Source organism: Scardinius erythrophthalmus (assembly GCF_964197995.2).
Source record: "Scardinius erythrophthalmus genome assembly, chromosome: 8".
In the NCBI taxonomy this organism is placed as follows: Eukaryota; Metazoa; Chordata; class Actinopteri; order Cypriniformes; family Leuciscidae; genus Scardinius; species Scardinius erythrophthalmus.
This window is the reverse complement of record NC_138228.1, coordinates 30,170,590-30,189,340: the sequence shown is the minus strand read 5'-3', so window position 1 is coordinate 30,189,340 and position 18,751 is coordinate 30,170,590. Positions and strand designations below refer to the sequence as shown.

The following is an 18,751-nucleotide window of genomic DNA, read 5'->3' as shown; positions in this document are numbered from 1 at the left end:
ATTTTTTGAAATTTTAGAAAGTATATTCCCATTAATATTTACCTTTTTTAGCACACCAGGGTGACTACTAGGAACATGAAATTGTCCAGCTATGACTTCTTGTTTCACAGGAGTTTAAATGTGAGGAAACACAAAGGCCAAATTCCCTTAATCATCCATCACAATGAGTAAAACCAAAGAATATAGTTCTGATGTGCAGCAAAAGATTGTTGAGCTTCACAAAATAGAAAGTGGCTGTAAGAAAATATCTAAAGAATTGAAAATCCCCATTTTGACCATCAGGGCAATAATTAAGACGTTATAATCAACTAAAGATGTTACGAATCTGCCTGGAAGAGGACGTGTGTCTATATTGTCTTAATGGATGGTGAGGAGGAAAGTTTGAGTGGCCAAAGACTCTTCAAGAATCACAGATGGAGAATTGCAGAGATTAGTTGAGTCTTGGGGTCAGAAAGCCTATTTAAAAAAATCAAACAACCCCTACATCCCCACATGTTGTTTGTGAGGGTTTCAAGAAAAATCCTCCTCGCTCCTCCAAAAATAAACTGCAGCATATTCAGTTGTCAGACACGACTGGATCTTCAAAAGAGACCGGATTCTATGGTCAGATAAAATGAAAAAAAAAAGGGCTTTTTAGCAGCAAACCCAGCAGATGCGTTTGGTGCAAACAGGGATAAAAAGTGCCCCATGCCTACGGTTAAATATACTGCTAGATCTTTAATGTTGTGGGCCTATTTATTTGCTGGAGGTCCTGGACATCTTGTTCAGATACATGGTATTATGGATTCTAGCAAATACCAACAGATAAAAAATCAAAACCTGACAGCCTCTGCTAGAAATCTTATAATGGGCCGTGGTTGGATCTTCCATCAGGACAACAGTCCAAAACAAACATCAAAATCAACACAAAACTGGGTAACTGAGCACAAAATGAAGCTTCTGCCATGACCGTCACAGTTCCCTGACCTGATGAGTGGAGTGAACTGAAGAGAAGCACCACCAACATGAACTTGTGAATCTGAAGGTTCTGGAGAGATTCTGTATGGAGGAATGGTCTCTGATCTCTTGTCAGTTATTCTCCAAACTCAACAGGCATTATAGAAGAAAACTCAGATCTGTTATCTTGGCAAAAGGAGGTTGCAAAAAGTATTTAATAACAGGGTGCCAACAATTATGGCCAGCGTGTTTTGGAGAAAAACATTTATTTTATAATGTGATTTACCCCCCACTTTCAATTCTTTTACTTCAATGAAAGGTTAGATTTTTGTGAATTTTTTGAATGAAAGATCAAAAGGATAAACAATGCAGATTTATTTTTTACAGCCATTTTTTATCATATTTATCAGGGGTGCCATCAATTTTGACCACCACTGTAAATGGAACAGAATTATGACATGAATGCATCTCACCTGTGTTCCACGTACAACACAGGTCTGTGTTCAGAGGTGCTGTTGTCAGTGCTCCGATGTGACAGGCCTTTGCTCTTCTCCAGGGTCTCTAAAATAGCATCAATATTATCTCCCGCACCCAAATTGTCCTGCAATCACAAAAACGCACTAAATTAGACAAACTAAGCAGGTGATTTTGATTATGATATTGCACTTATTTTAAATTTTTGTTTTACAGGATGAACAATTAAAGCAAAAACAATATTAACAGAAGGGAGGAGAAGGAATTATGCATAAATACATCGCAGATGTATGCTACATAGCATAGACAGCTTTATACTTATAATTTTAGGTATGCAGTTATATGATGATTGATATTTAAGAATATGCGTGGATATGTATATGTATGCACTAACCCCCCTATTTAAAAAAAAAAGAAAAAAAAAGAAACACTGAACAACAAAGCCAAACTGGTGAGGTTAATCATTCTAATAGCCATTACTGTTTACTTAGTTGAGGATGTCTTTACATTCTTTATACATCAACCACTTTTCCCAGTCCCTTTTAAAAGCACCTTTCTTCGTCTTTAAAATATATGTAAGTTCTTCCATAACCATGATTTCTTCAATAATTCCAAACCATTGTTTACACTTCAAAGTAGTATCTTTAAGCCAGTTCCTAGTTATAGTTTTTTTGCAAGCCGCAAGAAGGATCTTACATAAATATTGATCACTTTTAGGAACTAAGCCTTTAATATTTCCCATAAGTAGAAACAGAGGTTCTGGGTATTTTAAATCCAAACACTTCCGACATAACTACCTGCACATCGTCCCAAAAAGACTGAATTTTCTCACAGCTCCAAAAAATGTGTGTGATGAGTGATCCGCTTCTAACTGTCCACACTGCCTCCAGCAAGCTTGCTGTCCAGAGACTTGTTTGTTTCTGATCTTAGGTGTTATAAAGAAGCGGGTAAGGCACTTCCAGCAAAACTCCCTCCATATTTGTGAACTGGTAGTAGTTTGGTGTATTGACCACAAGTCATACCAATCCGTTTCTGGTATTTCAATCTTTAGTTCTTTATCCCATTTTAATTTTATATATAATGTAGAGGAGGGGCCACTACACATCATACAAAAAATAAATTATTCTGGGTAGTGTATGCTCATAGGCGTCCATCATCATTTTAGTAAGGGGATGGATATCATTTACTCTAACTTTCCTTTTTTTTTTTGTAGTAATCCCTTAACTGGAAGTATCTAAATAAGTCCTGATTTCTTATTCCGAAGTTTTCCTTTAAGTACTGTAAACTTCTAATTTCACCCTCTGCAATTACACAGCACAATGCTGTTATTCCCCTATCCCTCCACTGTTGAAATATTGGGTTATCCCTTCCTGACTTAAATTCCTCATCATGAGTAATCCACCTAAGCATTCCAATTTCTTTCTCCAATTTGAATTGTTTAACAATAGAATGCCATACCTTCAATGAGAATGTTGTTATTGGGTCCAGTTTATCTTTAATATATCCATGGATTTTACTCTCCCCTATAAGTGACTGAACTTGAGGATCTTGTATATGTGTTTCTATGTCTTTCCACTTGGCTATGTAACTAGAAGTGCACCAATATAAGATGGGACGCAACTGTGCTGCACAGTAATAATTTTTAAGACTTGGAAGAGCCATGCCACCTTTCTCTTTAGGTAATTGGAGTGTTGAATAGCGCACTCTGGGTCTTTTACCCCCCCATATATACCTAGATATTATTTTGTCCCATTCAAAGAATTGCTTTGGTGGGATTTCCACTGGGAGGGATTGAAACAAATACAGAATGCGCGGTAAGACATTCATTTTTATTCCTTTTATCCTATCACTGAAGCTCATGGGATACGTGGACCACATCTCAATGTCACTCTTTATATTATTAGTAATTAGATCGTAATTGGCCCTATACAATTTTGTTAAAGGAGAACTCCGGTCAATTTTAACATTGAGCTCATTTTTGCAGTGCTGTCAATACAGAGAACAACGACAAAAATCGGTGTTGCCTACACCGTGTTATCCTCTTTTTAAAATTTGCACCCTGTTGACTTCAATGGGGCAAGTTTTAAACCTGCTTTTAGCCTCTTAACATCCTTGATGTGTCATTACAAGTGCACAACCAATGTGAGTGATTCCTTCAGAGTGATCACGGGTGAATCTGACTGCAGTAGATGTGAAAGATATTAATAAATATGATGTTATTTCAGCCAGCGCACATACCTGTATTTTCTTCCTGTTTTCGGTCGAAGTCCATAGTAATCGATTGTTGAGTTCACGCGCATGATCATAGGTAACTAAACCTATGCGTGTGAACTCGACAATCGATTACTATGGGCTTCGACCGAAAACAGGATGTAAATACAGGTATGTGCGCTGGCTGAAATAACATCATTTTAAAGGAGTTCTCCTTTAAGTCTTTAGTTATATTTATACCTAGGTATTTTATGCATTTTGCGTCCCAATTAATGTCATAGTTTTGTTTGAGTTGCGTGTTTGGTTTACAATTAAGCATAAGAATTTGGGTTTTTGTTACATTTTATTTATATCCAGCATATTCATTAAATTGCTCTAATACTTGCATAAGCTTTGTGAAATGTTTTTTGGGTTCAGCTAAATAAATCATAACATCATCTGCAAAAAGGCAAATTTTATGTTCCATGCCGTTAATTTCAACCCCTGGAATCAATAAGTGCTGTCTGATTAATTGAGCCAGTGGCTCTATATAGATGGCAAATAGAGAGGGACTAAGACAGCAACCCTGTCTAGTTCCTCTTTCCAGGAGGAATCTCTCTGATAGAGGCCCATTTACTCTTACTCTAGCTGTCGGGTTTTGATATAATGATTCAATACACTGGACAGATTTGTCATTAAAACCCAACTTTTCTAATGCTAAGTAAAGAAATTCCCAGTTGACCCTGTCGAAGGCCTTCTCGGCATCAAGACTGATTAGACCTACAGGTAATTTATTTTGACGAGTCCTATCTATTATATGGAGAGTTGTTCTTATATTGTCTTATGTTTGTCGACCTTTAACAAAACCTGTTTGGTCTTCATCTATCAAGTCTGATAAGAACAATTGTATTCTGGATGCCAAGATAGAACTAAAAATGTTATAGTCTGTATAAGAAGTGATATGGGTCTATAGTTTTGACATTGTTCCCTGTCTTTTTTCTCCTTGGGGATAACAGAAATGATAGCCTCTTTCCATGATGGAGGAGTTTTCCCTTCTTTTATGACCCAATTGAACGTGTCCTTTAGTAATGGCATCAGCTCTTTGTTGTAAGTTCTATACCACTCTGAAGGGAAACCATCGCTCCCTGGTGATTTGCCTGATTTTAATTTGCCCATGAGCTGTTGTAATTCTTCAGTGGTTATTTCTGCAGTTAGACTTTTATTTTGTACTTCACCAATAGAGGGCATATCTAATGTATTAAGGAATTCTTGTGTTTTTGTTCTATTCATACCAGAGGTCTGTTTGTATAATTCTTCATAGTACTACTTAAATATATTTCTAATATCTGTTGGTTCGCATTTAATTTGATTCGTTTTGGGGTCTCGTACTTTGGAGATTAAATTATCAGTTTGTTGCTTTCGCATTCGTCTTGCCAATAATTTAAGCGCTCTTGGTCCTGATTCATAGTAAGTTTGTTTCATGAATCTAGCCTTTTTCTCCACTTCTGACTGCAACAAGCTGTTAATTTCCTTTCTCAATTCTCCCATTTGAGCAACCACCTCTTTATTTGCATTATGTTTATGTTTAAGCTCCAATTGTTTTAATTCTGAAATAAGTTTCTCATAATGAGCTATCCTTTCTTTTTTTAAAGTGCTCGTAATAGCTATTAATTTTCTTCGAATCACTGCTTTTAGTGCATCCCATAGTATAGAGGGGTCCACTTCTCCATTGTTATTTTCCTCTAAGTATCTTTTTATTTCTATTCGAATTTGATCAACTACTGATTTATTATTTAATATTCCTAGATTTAATCTCCACAGCGTGTTCCTTTTTTCCTCTCCCAGAGAGATCTTCACATAAATAGCACTATGGTCTGATACGTCAGCTACCCCAATACAACAATTCCGTATCTGGTGTCTGTTTTCTTCTTGTAAGAGAAAATAGTCTATTCTAGAATACACAGAATGCGTGGCAGAGTAGTGACTATGATCCTTCTCTAATGGGTGTAATTCCCTCCAGACATCAATTAGGCCCATTTCTGTACATATGTGAGTCATGAATTTTGTTATATGTTTTTTTGTTTCTTTTATGGCTTGTAGTATCCAGGTCATGGTTAAGCACTATGTTTAGGTCCCCTCCACATATACCAACCCCCTCCATCTCCTCCGCCACGATATCAAATAATACTTTGAAATATTGTTTATTGCTTTCCGGTGGGGCGTAAACATTTATCAAGGTTACCATGTTATTATTAATTGTTCCTTTAACAATAACATATCTCCCTTCTTTATCCTTTACTTCTTTGTGACACTCAAAGTTAACACCTTTTGGAATTAAGATAATGACCCCCCTCTTACGATGATTTGGACATGAACTATAAAATATATTTTTTAAACCAAATTTTTTCAGTTTTTCATGTTCCTCATTCGATAAATGTGTTTCTTGCAGAAAATAAATATGCTTCTTTTCCTTTTTCAATTTGGCTATAACTTTAGCTCTTTTGGCTGGGTTCCCTAGTCCATTAACATTCAAAGACATAATCTCAATGTCTCTCTCCTGCATTCAACTATCTCTACAACAAACATTGTATAATGATAACCCCACTGGCAAACATTTGAACAAGTATAAACTACTAAATAACTTTTACATAAACCAAAACATATTAGATTAACAGAAAGGATATCAACTGACCTCCAGATGGGAACGTTAACCCAGAACTTAGGGTTTTGAGTCACTGTCTCCATAGAGAGGGAAAGCCTCAGCTGAACTGAGGGCCCCCTTCTAGATATGAGATGCAGTCTGTAAAATGCTTTTGCTTCCATACTAGATATTTTTTCTTCATTGTCCATGTCTCCCCTAAGTCAATGCATGTACACAAACGCCTCTCACTATATTATTGAATTGTTTTAAATTACGGTCATCGCGCAACATTGTTTCCCCTTAACCCCTTATGTATTAGTCCCTTGTTCACGTCGTCATATAACTTTAGATGGTTTCTTACAAATTCACCGGGTTCGTCCACCGAAAATCCACCAGCCGTTTCCGTGCTCTTCTGCTTGCCTCCGCTCTCCGCTCTCTGCCGACCCGCTGCCATGCTGAACTTTTCCGTGCCTCGAGTCGTTCCAGTAACGTTATGGGGCCGGCTGCATCTTCGGAATCCGTCACTTTATATCCTCTATCACGCAGGTCTTTCTCCACTTCTCCCGCTTCGTTGTATGTTTTTACTCCATTATCCCAGTGCACTCTCATCTTTGTAAATGGAGTCTGAAATCGAATCCCCGCTTCTTTCAAAATTTTCTTGGCTTTAACATACGACTTGCGTTGCTGCACCACAGCCGAGGTGTAATCATGGTCGAAGAAAATCCTCCGCTCTCCAAGTGTGATTATTTTATTTTCCCAGGCTCTTCTCAGGACTTTCTCCTTCGTATTGTACTGTATAAAAATTGATCTGTTTTAGGTTTCGGCGCCAGAGCCCTGTGCGCCCGTTGAATTTGACAGTCGGTTTCAATGTCAAGTTTACTCCGGATAATTTCTTCGACGAACTGAGTAACAGACCCCTTCTCTGTCTCTTCTGGCACTCTGAAAATCCGCAGGTTATTTCTTCTGGACCGCGACTCGAGGTCCGTCAATTTTTCCGTCATCTTTTTGTGTTCTTGCATGAAATCGTGTAGTAGACCATCAGTCTCCGTACTCCAGCACTCCATTTCTTCAACACGCGACAAGGTGGCCTCAGCTTTTGCATTTTGTTCCTTTATTTCTTGTGTTGTTGCCACGATTTTTTTATTTATGTCCTCTTTAAACTCCTCTAGCTCGCGTTTCATCTGGGTTTTGAGTTCATCTTTAAATGTCCCGAGCTCCGCTTTCAGCTCGCTGCGAAATTCCTGTATCTGCTTACTTATAGCATTTAAACCCGCGCGCAGAGCGTCTGAAGTTTTTTGGTCGCCATTTTATTCTTTTTCTTGCATGCTGTCTGTCTCTGTTCGTTTGGGGTCTTTACCTTGCTTTTCGAGGTTTCTTTTAGCTTTAGATTTGTTACCTCCGCTTATCTCTCAGCACACGAAAATTCTCAATAAATATATATCGAGTTTAGCGGAGTTTTGAAACTGACTTAAGGGAGCTCACAGCTTAACCTGCCATCGTGCTTCACTGCCCAACCGGAAGTCCATATTGCTTTTTTTTTTTTTTTTTACCAAATCAATAAACTAGAGGTTAATAACAAATAGCGTACAAATAGCGACACTATTTTCTTTATTTTGCCAAAGACAATAGTCCCAAAAGAAGCCAAAGCCATGAACACAGACATGCAGAGTGATAAAAACTGTGAAACCCTGCAGTGCTGTTATAAAAAATATTGGCATTTTGGAAAACTGCTTGAAAAATTAATTTAAAAGACCAGGGCTATGTTTCTCAAAAGCATAACTTACTCAACATCACACATTAACCTGACATCGCTAGCTTCAATCTAAATCATTATTGCTAGCACAACACGCTAGTAATTCACTAGCCTGTTAGAATGCCATCTGTGCGATTTACCTTTTACGAGTCCATCAAACAACTTAGGCGAGTAGGATCAGTCAACAAATACGGTAAGTCATGTCATCTTCTCCTCTTATTGTTACTTGCACCTCATGCAACATGTATAGCATATTCTTCTCTGTCAGCACAGGATTTACATGTGATAAATGCAGGGAGATAGTAAAGCTGACGGGGAAGATTTCAGAACTAGAGACACACATCCAAGCTTTAATCAAAGTTAATTGTAATAGTGCAAGGGCTTTAGATACTGCTTTGGATGCGACTAGCTTAGTGAACTCTGTACATTGTTCAGTTCCGGCTGTAGTAGAGCCCGTGCAGCAGGGCAATTGGGTGACGGCAAGGCGCTGTAGTCGCGGGACAAAACACCGCTCTTCCGTTCCGATTACAACTTCAAATAGATTCTCCTCTCTCAGTGAAACACCCACTGTGAATCCTGTTGAATGTGCCCTAGTTATTGGCGGTTCTATTACACAGAACGTGAAAATAGAGACACCAGCCACCATAATCACATGTTTGCCGGATGCCAGAGCGCCTGAAATCAAAGCAAATTTAAAAGTGCTGGCTAATGCTAATCGTAAATTCTCTAAGATTATTATTCACGTAGGCACAAATGATGTTCGACTCCGCCAGTCAAAGATCACCAAAATTAATGTTAAAGAGGTGTGTGAACTCGCAAGTACAATGTCAGGCACTGTAATTTGCTCTGGCCCCCTTCCTGTTCCCAGGAGTGATGAGATACTTAATAGACTGTCCTCACTCAATGGCTGGCTGTCTAAGTTGTATCCACGAAATAATATAGATTTCGTAGACAATTGGAAAAGTTTTTGGGGCAGACCTGACCTGCTGAAAAGAGATGGTATTCATACCTCCTAGGATGGTGCTGCTCTTCTCTCTAGTAATATGGCACATAGTCTTAGAGCTCAAACATGAATTGGGGCTCAGATCAGGAAGCAGACAGACTGGCTAAACCGATCGTCTGCTAGCTGTCTCACGTCATCAAGGTCAGATAAATCCCATCACATAGAGCCTCTTTCACCTAGCTATCATCATATAGAGACTGTGTCTGTTCCCCCAAATTAGGACATACAAAAAACTTCCAAACCCATCTTAGGGTAAAAATTTAATTGATGCTCAACAAATAAAAAACAGATATAATACAAACAAGCAAATGATAAAACTTGGGTTGCTGAATATTAGATCCCTTACTCCAAAAGCACTTATTGTTAATGATATGATTACAGACTGTAATCTAGATGTGCTGTGTTTGACAGAAACCTGGCTAAAACCAAACGATTGCATTACTTTAAATGAGACCACCTCGCAAGATTACTGTTATAAACATGAACCTCGTCTGAAAGGCAAAGGGGGAGGTGTTGCTGTAATTTATAGAAATATTTTCAAAATTACTAAGAAGTCTAGTTTCAAATATAATTCTTTTGAAGTGTTGGTGCTTAATATAACAATATATAGCGTAAATGATAAATCACGTTTGAGATTTGTGCTGGCTACTGTATACAGGCCACCAGGGCACCATACAGACTTTATCAAAGAATTTGCTGACTTTCTATCAGAGTTAGTACTGGTTGCAGATAAAGTCATAATTGTTAGTGATTTTAATATACATGTAGATAACAAAAAAGATGCATTGGGAGTGGCATTTAAAGACATTCTTAACTCCATTGGAGTTAACATGTGTCAGGACCTACTCATTCTCGTAATCATACTCTAGATCTAATATTATCACATGGAATCAATGTTTATGCCATTGAAATTCTGCAGCAGAGCGATGACATCTCAGATCATTATCTAGTCTTGTGTAAACTTCATTTAGCCAAGGCTGCAAAGCCGACTCTGTGTTACAAATATGTTAGACCTATCACTTCTGCCTCTAAAGATTGCTTTATTAATAATCTTCCTGATCAGATTCATCATCTCAGCATCCCAGATAGCTTAGAAGAACTCGATATTGCGACAGAAACTTTTAACTCTCTCTTTTCCAGCAATTTAGACACAGTTGCTCCGTTGCGCTTGAAGATTAAAGAAAATAGTCCAATGCCGTGGTACAACGAGCACACTGGGGCCCTTAACCCCCTGAGGTCGACGGTATCGCCGGCGATACCAGCTCGCTTTTTTTTTATCAGTGTAAAAGAAACTCATGAATACTCTGTTGACTTTGATTTTCCATAGGAGTTCCATACATCAATCGATTCTGTTAAATGTGTATTATTTTTGTGTATACTCACAATAAAAACATAGTGTTGTGCTTTTCGACAAATAAAGAAAAATTAACACGAAGCGAGTTCTGCCTTCTCTCTGTCCGTGTAGTCCATTCTGAAACGCGTCCGAAAATGAACCATAACTCAGTGAATACTTCTCACACATACAAGTGATATATGTCTTTATGAAGCTTGAAATCTCTTCTTTTAAATGAAGTAATTTATATAAAAAACAAATATTCTCATCTTGTGAAATCTGTATTAAAAGAGAGCGATTCCAGTCGACCTAATTAGAGCTAATTCAAATGTAATGTGACTCCGCCCACGGAGAGCGCACGCTATTCAAACGCAAATGGCTGAGGTAATCCGCGCAATCCTGTGAACGCCCCCATCAGCTCGAGAAAACCAAAACACAAGTTTATTCAGAACATTACTTGCTTACACCGTCTTGCAGCGCTGTGAGGAATAATGAGGAATACGACGAATACGAGCTGAGGAATACTAGTAAGTTTTTCCTTCTCGGGTTTCTGTTTATTGACGAATGAACGGCATGCGCTCTGTTTTTTCTCCATTATGGACGCGAGCTCTAAAAAAAAAAACACTAAAAGACTTTCAAACTTTCACAGAGACCTCAAAACAGAAAGTACAAATCCTTTCTTTAAAACGAATTTCGTTTTGTATCAATTGTATCTTAATTTTAATAATTTTTTTCATTAACAACTTTCCTGGATTTAAAGTAAATAAGCCTATCGTCAACGAATGATGATGTTTTAGCAAACTGTATTGCTATACTGAGATGAGTAAAAATCGACTGAAATATGTTGAAATAAAATGTTGGCTATTTGTATAAGCAACGTAAACTGCAAATTAACATTTATATGCCCTAATATTTCATGAAAACAACTTTACAGTCAGGCGAAATATGAAAGACAACATTTTGTTTAGTAGATTTGGGTACAGTTTTTACTGTAGAATATACTGCCTCGTCAAATAAGCTTTTGTTTAGCAATTTCTATATATAAAATAGCCTAATATTTTTGTCAAAAATAAAGTCATCAACTAAGATGTTAGCTGTTCCAATGTTGGCTATATTCAAAGTAATGAATACATAGATAAAATGTAGGCCTATAATCTTTCTCTTTTTTTACAAAGAAAGAGTACACTTGAAATATTGTTGAAATTGTAATTATTGTTGTAATTGTAACCTTTTTAATAAAATAGCACAACATATGTACAAGATAGATGTAAGCAAAATCTTAAATGGTCAATATAAGTCTTCTTCTAAATATCTTTTGTCCAAGCATTGTGGCTCAGCCAGTTTCACACCTGTATGAATGGCTCATCATTATGCAGAGTGGGTGGTAATTCAGGTGAAAACCACTCCTCGTTCACGCCCCCTCGCATATTGGCTTTCCAAGCAAAACCTGTTTTACATCAATTTAAATCAATGTATGGTTTTATTTGAACGATAAAGCAAGACTATTTTCACATAATTTTGAAGAAAAAACTATAGGCGACGACATCCATTGGTCAAAAGTCTTATTGACACATATTTACTATGTGTTTTGTGGCCTTATTTCAGAAATTTTAGTTTTTAGTTTTTTCAATATCCACGCATAAACATTATTCTCTCAAAAATTAAAACATGTACATACACGTGGCTCACATATTATGGTAGCCCTGTTTGTGCTTTATAGAGTGAATTTACACCTTTGCCATTAATATGTTTATAAGCAACTGAAAAAAGCACAAATGTAAGAGCATGTCAGAACATCTCAAGGGCCCAGAAAACCGCTCAGACTCCAGAGGGTTAAAGGAGAACTCCGGTCAATTTTAACATTGAGCTAATTTTTTTTGTAAATTTGGAGTGCTGTCAATACAGAGAACAACGACAAAAATCGGTGTTGCCTACACCGTGTTATCCTCTTTGGCTAGTGTGCAAGTTTTAAACCTGCTTTTAGCCTCTTAACATCCTAAAAAAAAAAGAGCTCAATGTTAAAATTGACCAGAGTTCTCCTTTAAGAGAGCAGCCAGAAAAATGGAGTGCAACTGGAAGAAATCAAAACTAGAGGTATTTCGCATTTCATGGAAAGAGAGCTCGATTGCATACAGAGAGGCCTTAAAAGCTGCTAGATCTGCTTTTTTTTCAACCCTATTAGAAGAAAATAAACAAAACGTATCGGTTACCTAACGTAACCTCTGTTCTCTCTAGAAGAGGGAACGAGTATTGCGTAAGTAGCTTACGCTGCGGGTAAAGTCATCTTTTCTCGAGATATGAAGCCAAAAAATTATCCTTAATTTTATAATTTTGTCAACGCAGTGCAGCAGCAAGCAGACCTAGAGCGGGCATACTAGCGTGCTCATTGGCTGTCCTGCGGCAACTGCAGCAGCCTATCGCTGAGCCCTTGGCGTGACATCATGCCCAATAAGCGCGCTGGACGCGCTCACGCGTCACGGCCCGTCAGAAGGGGCGTGGCTTAGCGTATAAAAGAAGGCTCAGAGGCTGCTTTCTCTGGTTTTTGTCGCTTGAAGCGAGTGAGCTCGTGGCGCGAGCACGGCAGGTTACGCAATACTCGTTCCCTCTTCTAGAGAGAACTGAGGTTACGTTAGGTAACCGATACGTTCTCTTACGAGAGGTTCTCTCGTATTGCGTAAGTAGCTTACGCTGCGGGAACTCCCTTGTCAACGCCGTGCGCGCCCAGCATCCACTGAATGAGTCCCAGGGAAAGTCCGGGGAACACGATGAGTGGGAGCCGGGCGCGGCCAATAGAATGGCTAGCGCAGTACATAAGCACACATTAGGGCGCTCAGAGCGACGCGGCCGGTCTGACTGACAACCCCTGTAAGTGAAGCTCAACCAGGAGAGCTAAAATCACACAGCAGTAGCCTGCGCACGGAAGTGGGCCGGCTACGCGAGACTTAGACTGATAAAAGTTTGGCCTGCAGGGCGGGAACTTCTAGATTGTAAAATCTGACAAATGTAGAGGGGGAGGCCCAGCCCGCCGCTGTACAAATGTCGTGAATGGAAATTCCGCTAGACCAAGCCCACGATGAGGCCATGCCTCTGGTGGAGTGGGCTCTGATGCCCAATGGGCACTGCAGGTTTTTTAGACGCATAAGCAGCTGCAATAGCGTCCACTATCCATCTGGACAGGCTGTGTTTCGAGGCGGCGAGACCCTTGGTGAGCCCACCAAACGAAACGAAAAGCTGCTCCGAGCGCCTGACAGCGGCGGAGCACGCAATATAATTCCTCAGCGCCCTGACAGGGCAAAGGAGTTTACCGTCGATCTCGCTGCCGGAAGCCGGCAGTGCCGAGAGAGAAATGACCTGCGCTCTGAACGGTGTGCCCAAAGTTTTAGGGACATAACCGTGCCTCGGTTTGAGAATGACTTTAGAGTCATTAGGTCTGAACTCGAGGCATGCAGCGTTAACTGATAACGCATGAAGGTCACCCACACGTTTAACTGAAGACAGAGCTATCAGAAAAACGGTCTTGAGCATGAGGTATTTCATATCCACCGTTTCCATGGGTTCAAAGGGATGCGCTTTCATGGCCTCTAAGACCAGGGAAAGATCCCAAATAGGAACCGAAGGGGGTCGCGGGGGATTCAATCTCCTAGCTCCCCTAAGGAAGCGGATGATGAACTCGTTCCTCCCTAATGCGCAGCCCAGCGCCAAGTCGGCGAAAGCTGAGATGGCCGCAACATATACTTTGAGCGTGGAGGGGGACCTGCCCATGTCCAGCAGCTCTTGGAGGAAACAAAGCACCTGCGATACCCCACGTTAGTGGATCCAGCCCTTTGGCGGTGCACCATTTACTAAACACAGACCATTTAGACGTGTAGAGCCGTCTCGTAGAGGGAGCTCTAGACTGTGTGATCGTGTTCAGTCTCTGACTGCACTAGAATTAGCCAGTCGTCCAGATAGTTCAGTATCCGCATCCCATGTTCTCAGGAGAGCGAGAGCCGCGTCCATGCACTTCGTGAATGTACGGGGTGCCAAAGATAGACCGAACGGCAGGACGGTGTACTGATATGCCCGACCGTCGAAGGCGAATCTCAATCGAGGGATTATCTGGATCTTAAAATATGCATCCTTCAGATCGAGAGAGATAAACAGTCTCCCGGGCGAATCTGCGCGAGGATTTGTCTGGTTGCAATCATTTTGAACGGCCGTCTCATGAGGGCTTTGTTCAAATGCCTCAGATCTAAAATAGGTCTTAGCGCTCCGTCCTTCTTGGGTACGAGGTAGGGATGTAAACGGTTAATCGATTATCGATTAATTGTCGACAAGAATTTACTCGATAAAATAAAATTATTGTCGGTTAATTGAACATTGCGAACGTGCACGAGATTCTCGCGGGCGGCGAGAGACCCGACACAAACTTGAGGCGGCAAAAAAGAAACCAAACATGAGGCGGTCAAAACGGAGGGGAATGTGGGAGCATTTCAGAAACAGAGCTGCCAGGCCTCATGCATCACACCACACATCCATTATCTCATGCACAGAAAAATCGCGAAGCTAGACAGAGGCGGGGTGCGTTTCCCGAAAGCATCGTTGGCCAACTATGGTCGCAAGTTCATCGCAATGTCCATTGAACTCTATTGGTAACGACGGAACTTAAGTTGCGACCATAGTTGGCCAACGATGCTTTCGGGAAACGCACCCCAGGTTAGCTATGATATATAAAAACTCAGCTCTCAGATTCTGTCAATTTTATTACGAAATTCAAACAATCAATACCGTTTTGGCGCTTGTAAATGTTACGTGACAGATCCCTAGCGCACGTGAACCGATCATCTCAAACGTTACTAGCTAATAGTAAAAAAAAAACACGAACACTGTTGAAAGATCCAGTACAACTTACCGAAATGTATATTTCTCATACATAATATCGATCAATCAGTGTTTTTCATCAGCGTGAATAGGTCAATAACATACCTGGAGAACAATTATCTCACATTTACCTCAGGAAAGCCATTTAATGAACATAATATAGGCTATAGCACGTAGTTGGCAAGAAAAGAAATAGCTATAGAGAGTATTTTGCTAAATATGTGTTCTATATTACATATTATATTTTTACTTGTATCATTAAATAAAGTTATTATAATAAAAAACGCATCATATTTAATTATTTTTAACCTTAAATAATAGCCTACTACCAGCTGTTAGGGCTTTCTGTATGTTTACAGCATTAGGTGAGTTGTTTTTTTCTTGAGAAAAATTAATGTCTATCTTGTGTAGCCTACCTAATATTTATCCAAATGAGTCAATATTAAATAAAATCACAATACCGGTAATTGAATTGAAATAATAAAAAAGCGTAGCTTACCAGAAATTGTACCATGTAAACATTGTAACATGTTGTCACTAAACCTAATAAAATTCAGTTTAGTTACTAAAATGTTAGTGACAATCACAATACACTTATTGTGATGCAATTGTTTTTTTTTACAATTATTTTTACATTTTTTTTATGTATTTTAATTTTCTGTGCATAATTTATTTTGTTAAACTACATAAATTCCATTATCTGTACCGTATCCCAACTGTTACAATAAAACATCAGTTGAGCAATATAACATGCATTTTTATTCAGTATATAAGCAATATTTTGCTTTTTATGTTAAAGACACTATTGATACCGTGAGAAATTTACATTCTCAGGAAAATAGCCGCTTATCAATTAATCGTTAATCGATCGATAAGGTCAATCAACTAATGATTAATGAATTAATCGATAATTTGCATCCCTAGTACGAGGAAATAACGGCTGTAAAAGCCCGACTCGCTCAGAGAAGGATGCACCTGTTCTATAGCCCCCTTGTGCAGCAGCTTTGCTATTTCTGCCTGAAGCAGATGAGCCACTTCTGTGTTCACTCTCGTCTCGGTTCGTGCTAGAAAGCGCGGTGGACGACGAGCGAATTGAAGCGAATAGCCGTGCATTATAGTATTCAGCACCCATTCTGACACACCCTGGATAGCCTGCCATGCTTTCGCACACCTCGCTAGGGGTCGAATGGTCTCTGGGTTCAGATCGCCGCACTGCGCGGGATGGGGAACCTGTATCAGAGAGGATGGGGAGGCGCGCGCGCCGCCGGTGCTCGAATACGGGGGCTCGCAGACAGTGGTGACTGGCTGTACAGCACACAACGACATTTTGCAGCTGGAACTCCGTGGCGCGAGAGCGGCATGGGGGTAAACGTGTTTGATAGTAAGTGCGCGCGCTCATAAGCGGGCACAGGGCTTACATACGCAACACGGCCAGTGCTGGGGAGCATTAGAGGATCTGCGTCCCAGGATAACTGTGTGACAGAGCGGGCAATGGGTAGGTGTGGGTACAGAATCGTGGGCACATTCTCTACACTTAGCACTCGAGCGGTGCGTGCCCGCTTTATGAGAATGCGCTCTGTGAGCATTACCGGGGAGATCGTGTTTGTGTGTAGTGGTGAACACAGGGGTGTGGGCACATTTTCTACACTCATGACACCTTCGGCGTGAGCTGGAAAACCCGAAACCAAACTCTTTATGAGATATCTCTGGGCTGCCGTAAAAACGGCGTTTGTGTGCAGGCGAGCGAGTTGTTTTACTGGCTCGTTGGCTGCGATGTAAGCCACTGCAGTAGCCTTTTTTAAGGGGACTGACAGGGCTAGGCGCTTTGATGGCGGTCCGGCCGCAGCGGGACTCAGCCATCTTTTCCTCCTTGCGGCTGCTAGGAGGACATCGCGGGCTCAGGTTTCAGCACTATCTTGGGCCGGGGTCCCCGGGGGGGAGGCGGTCTGCGACGGCTGACTGAGCGCTGTCTAGGGCGGCCGTCCTGGCATCGCTGCGAAGACGGAGGCTGAGCAGAGCGCTGTGACGAGCTGCGTGCAGGAGGCTGATCCTGAGAGCGGCCTGCAGCAGAGCTCGAGCGGCGGGGCAGGAAGAGGTTCATAGCCTGCGACGCCTTCTGTACCTCCGAGAAGCGATCCACAATCCCGCTGACCGCTGGGCCAAATAGGCCGGTGGGCGAGAGCGGGGCGTTGAGGAAAACGGAGCGCTCAGTTTCGCTCATATCCGCCAGCGTCAACCAAAGGTGCCTTTAGGTGACGGTGAGTGAAGCCATGGACCTTCCGATGGCTTGTGCAGCGGACTTTGTGGCGCGAAGCAAGAGATCCGTCGCGCTGCGCAGGTCCGTCAGTGTAGCCTGATCCGGGCCTTCTCTCGTCCAGATCGCGGAGGAGATCAGCTTGGAGGATCTGGAGCACAGCCATGGAGTGCAGGGCGGAGGCAGCCTGGCCAGCGGCAGTGAAAGCGCGGCCGACGAGGGCTGATGTGGTCCTGCAGGCCTTGGACGGCAGGGCAGACTTCGAGCGCCATCTGGCGGATGGCGGGCAAAGGTGCATTGCCACAGCTTCCTCAACCGGGGGGATTTGTGTATATCCCTTTTCGGCTGCCCCGTCCACTTGGGAGAGAGTCGAGGAGACCGGTGAGCGGAGTCTAGCAGAGAATGGGGCGTTCCACGACTTAGCAAGCTCAGTGTGGAGCTCAGGCAGGAAGGGTGCTGACCTAGAGGCAGGCGCTTGGCGGCGGCTAGGCAGGAAACACCCATCGAGCCTGTTGGGCGCGGGCGCCTTCGGTGGGGACCAGTCTAGTCCCAGTTGGTCGACCGCTTTGGTGAGGAGGCGGAGAAGTTCCGCGTCGACACTGGCGCGGGACCTGCCAGACTCCTGTGTCGAGGAGGCGGAGCGGTGAGACCCCGACCATGCCTCGCTGTCCTAGGCCATGAGAGAACAGCCGTCCGATAAAGCAGCGTCGTCCGCTTCATCCCCTGAGGTGACGGCAGTGCGGGCGAAGGCCAGCCGCTGTGCGTCGGGAAGGGGGGGAGAAGGAGATAGCGAGGCTCGAGGGAGGGGCTCCGGCGAGCACTCAGCTGCTGCTGCAGGTTCCGGTGGCCTCTGAGAGCGGCGTTTCTTTTTACGCGGCCCGGTGGAGGCAGACGGAGAGACAGTGAGAGCGTCGAACGAGGCGAGTCGAGCCCGCAGGGTCGACATCGGCAGTTCTTTGCACAAATCACAGCAGTCCGCAGAGAGAGCGAGGGCTGCGTGGTCACGACCCAGGCAGAGAACGCAGATCACATGGCGGTCCCTGTCGCTGAGCGGAGCTTTGCAAGAGATGCAGGGCATTTTGTATCAAACGCCTGGAATAATGCAATGAAAGGATATAATCGCCGGATAGCGAAGCAGGCAGGGATGGCTGAAGGCGGTGAAGACGACCAGCTTCCTCAGACTATCCTCGGCTTGCAGGACGCTTGTTTCAACGGCGGCTTCCTCAGAGTCCAGCGATGCAGAGAGCTTCGCTGAAGAGACAAAAATCAGAGAAAGCAGCCTCTGAGCCTTCTTTTATACGCTAAGC

At 42.0% G+C, this 18,751-nt stretch overlaps 1 protein-coding gene across 1 annotated transcript in view; it reads right to left on the bottom strand.

The window, feature by feature from the left end:
• The window catches only part of tcf25 (TCF25 ribosome quality control complex subunit), a 154,723-nt gene that overhangs the window by 117,352 nt on the left and 18,620 nt on the right, over nt 1–18,751 (bottom strand). The window contains exon 4 of the mRNA XM_081371802.1: nt 1,410–1,537. Within this exon, the coding sequence (XP_081227928.1) occupies nt 1,410–1,537 (128 nt within the window). The remainder of the gene's footprint in view (nt 1–1,409; nt 1,538–18,751) is intronic.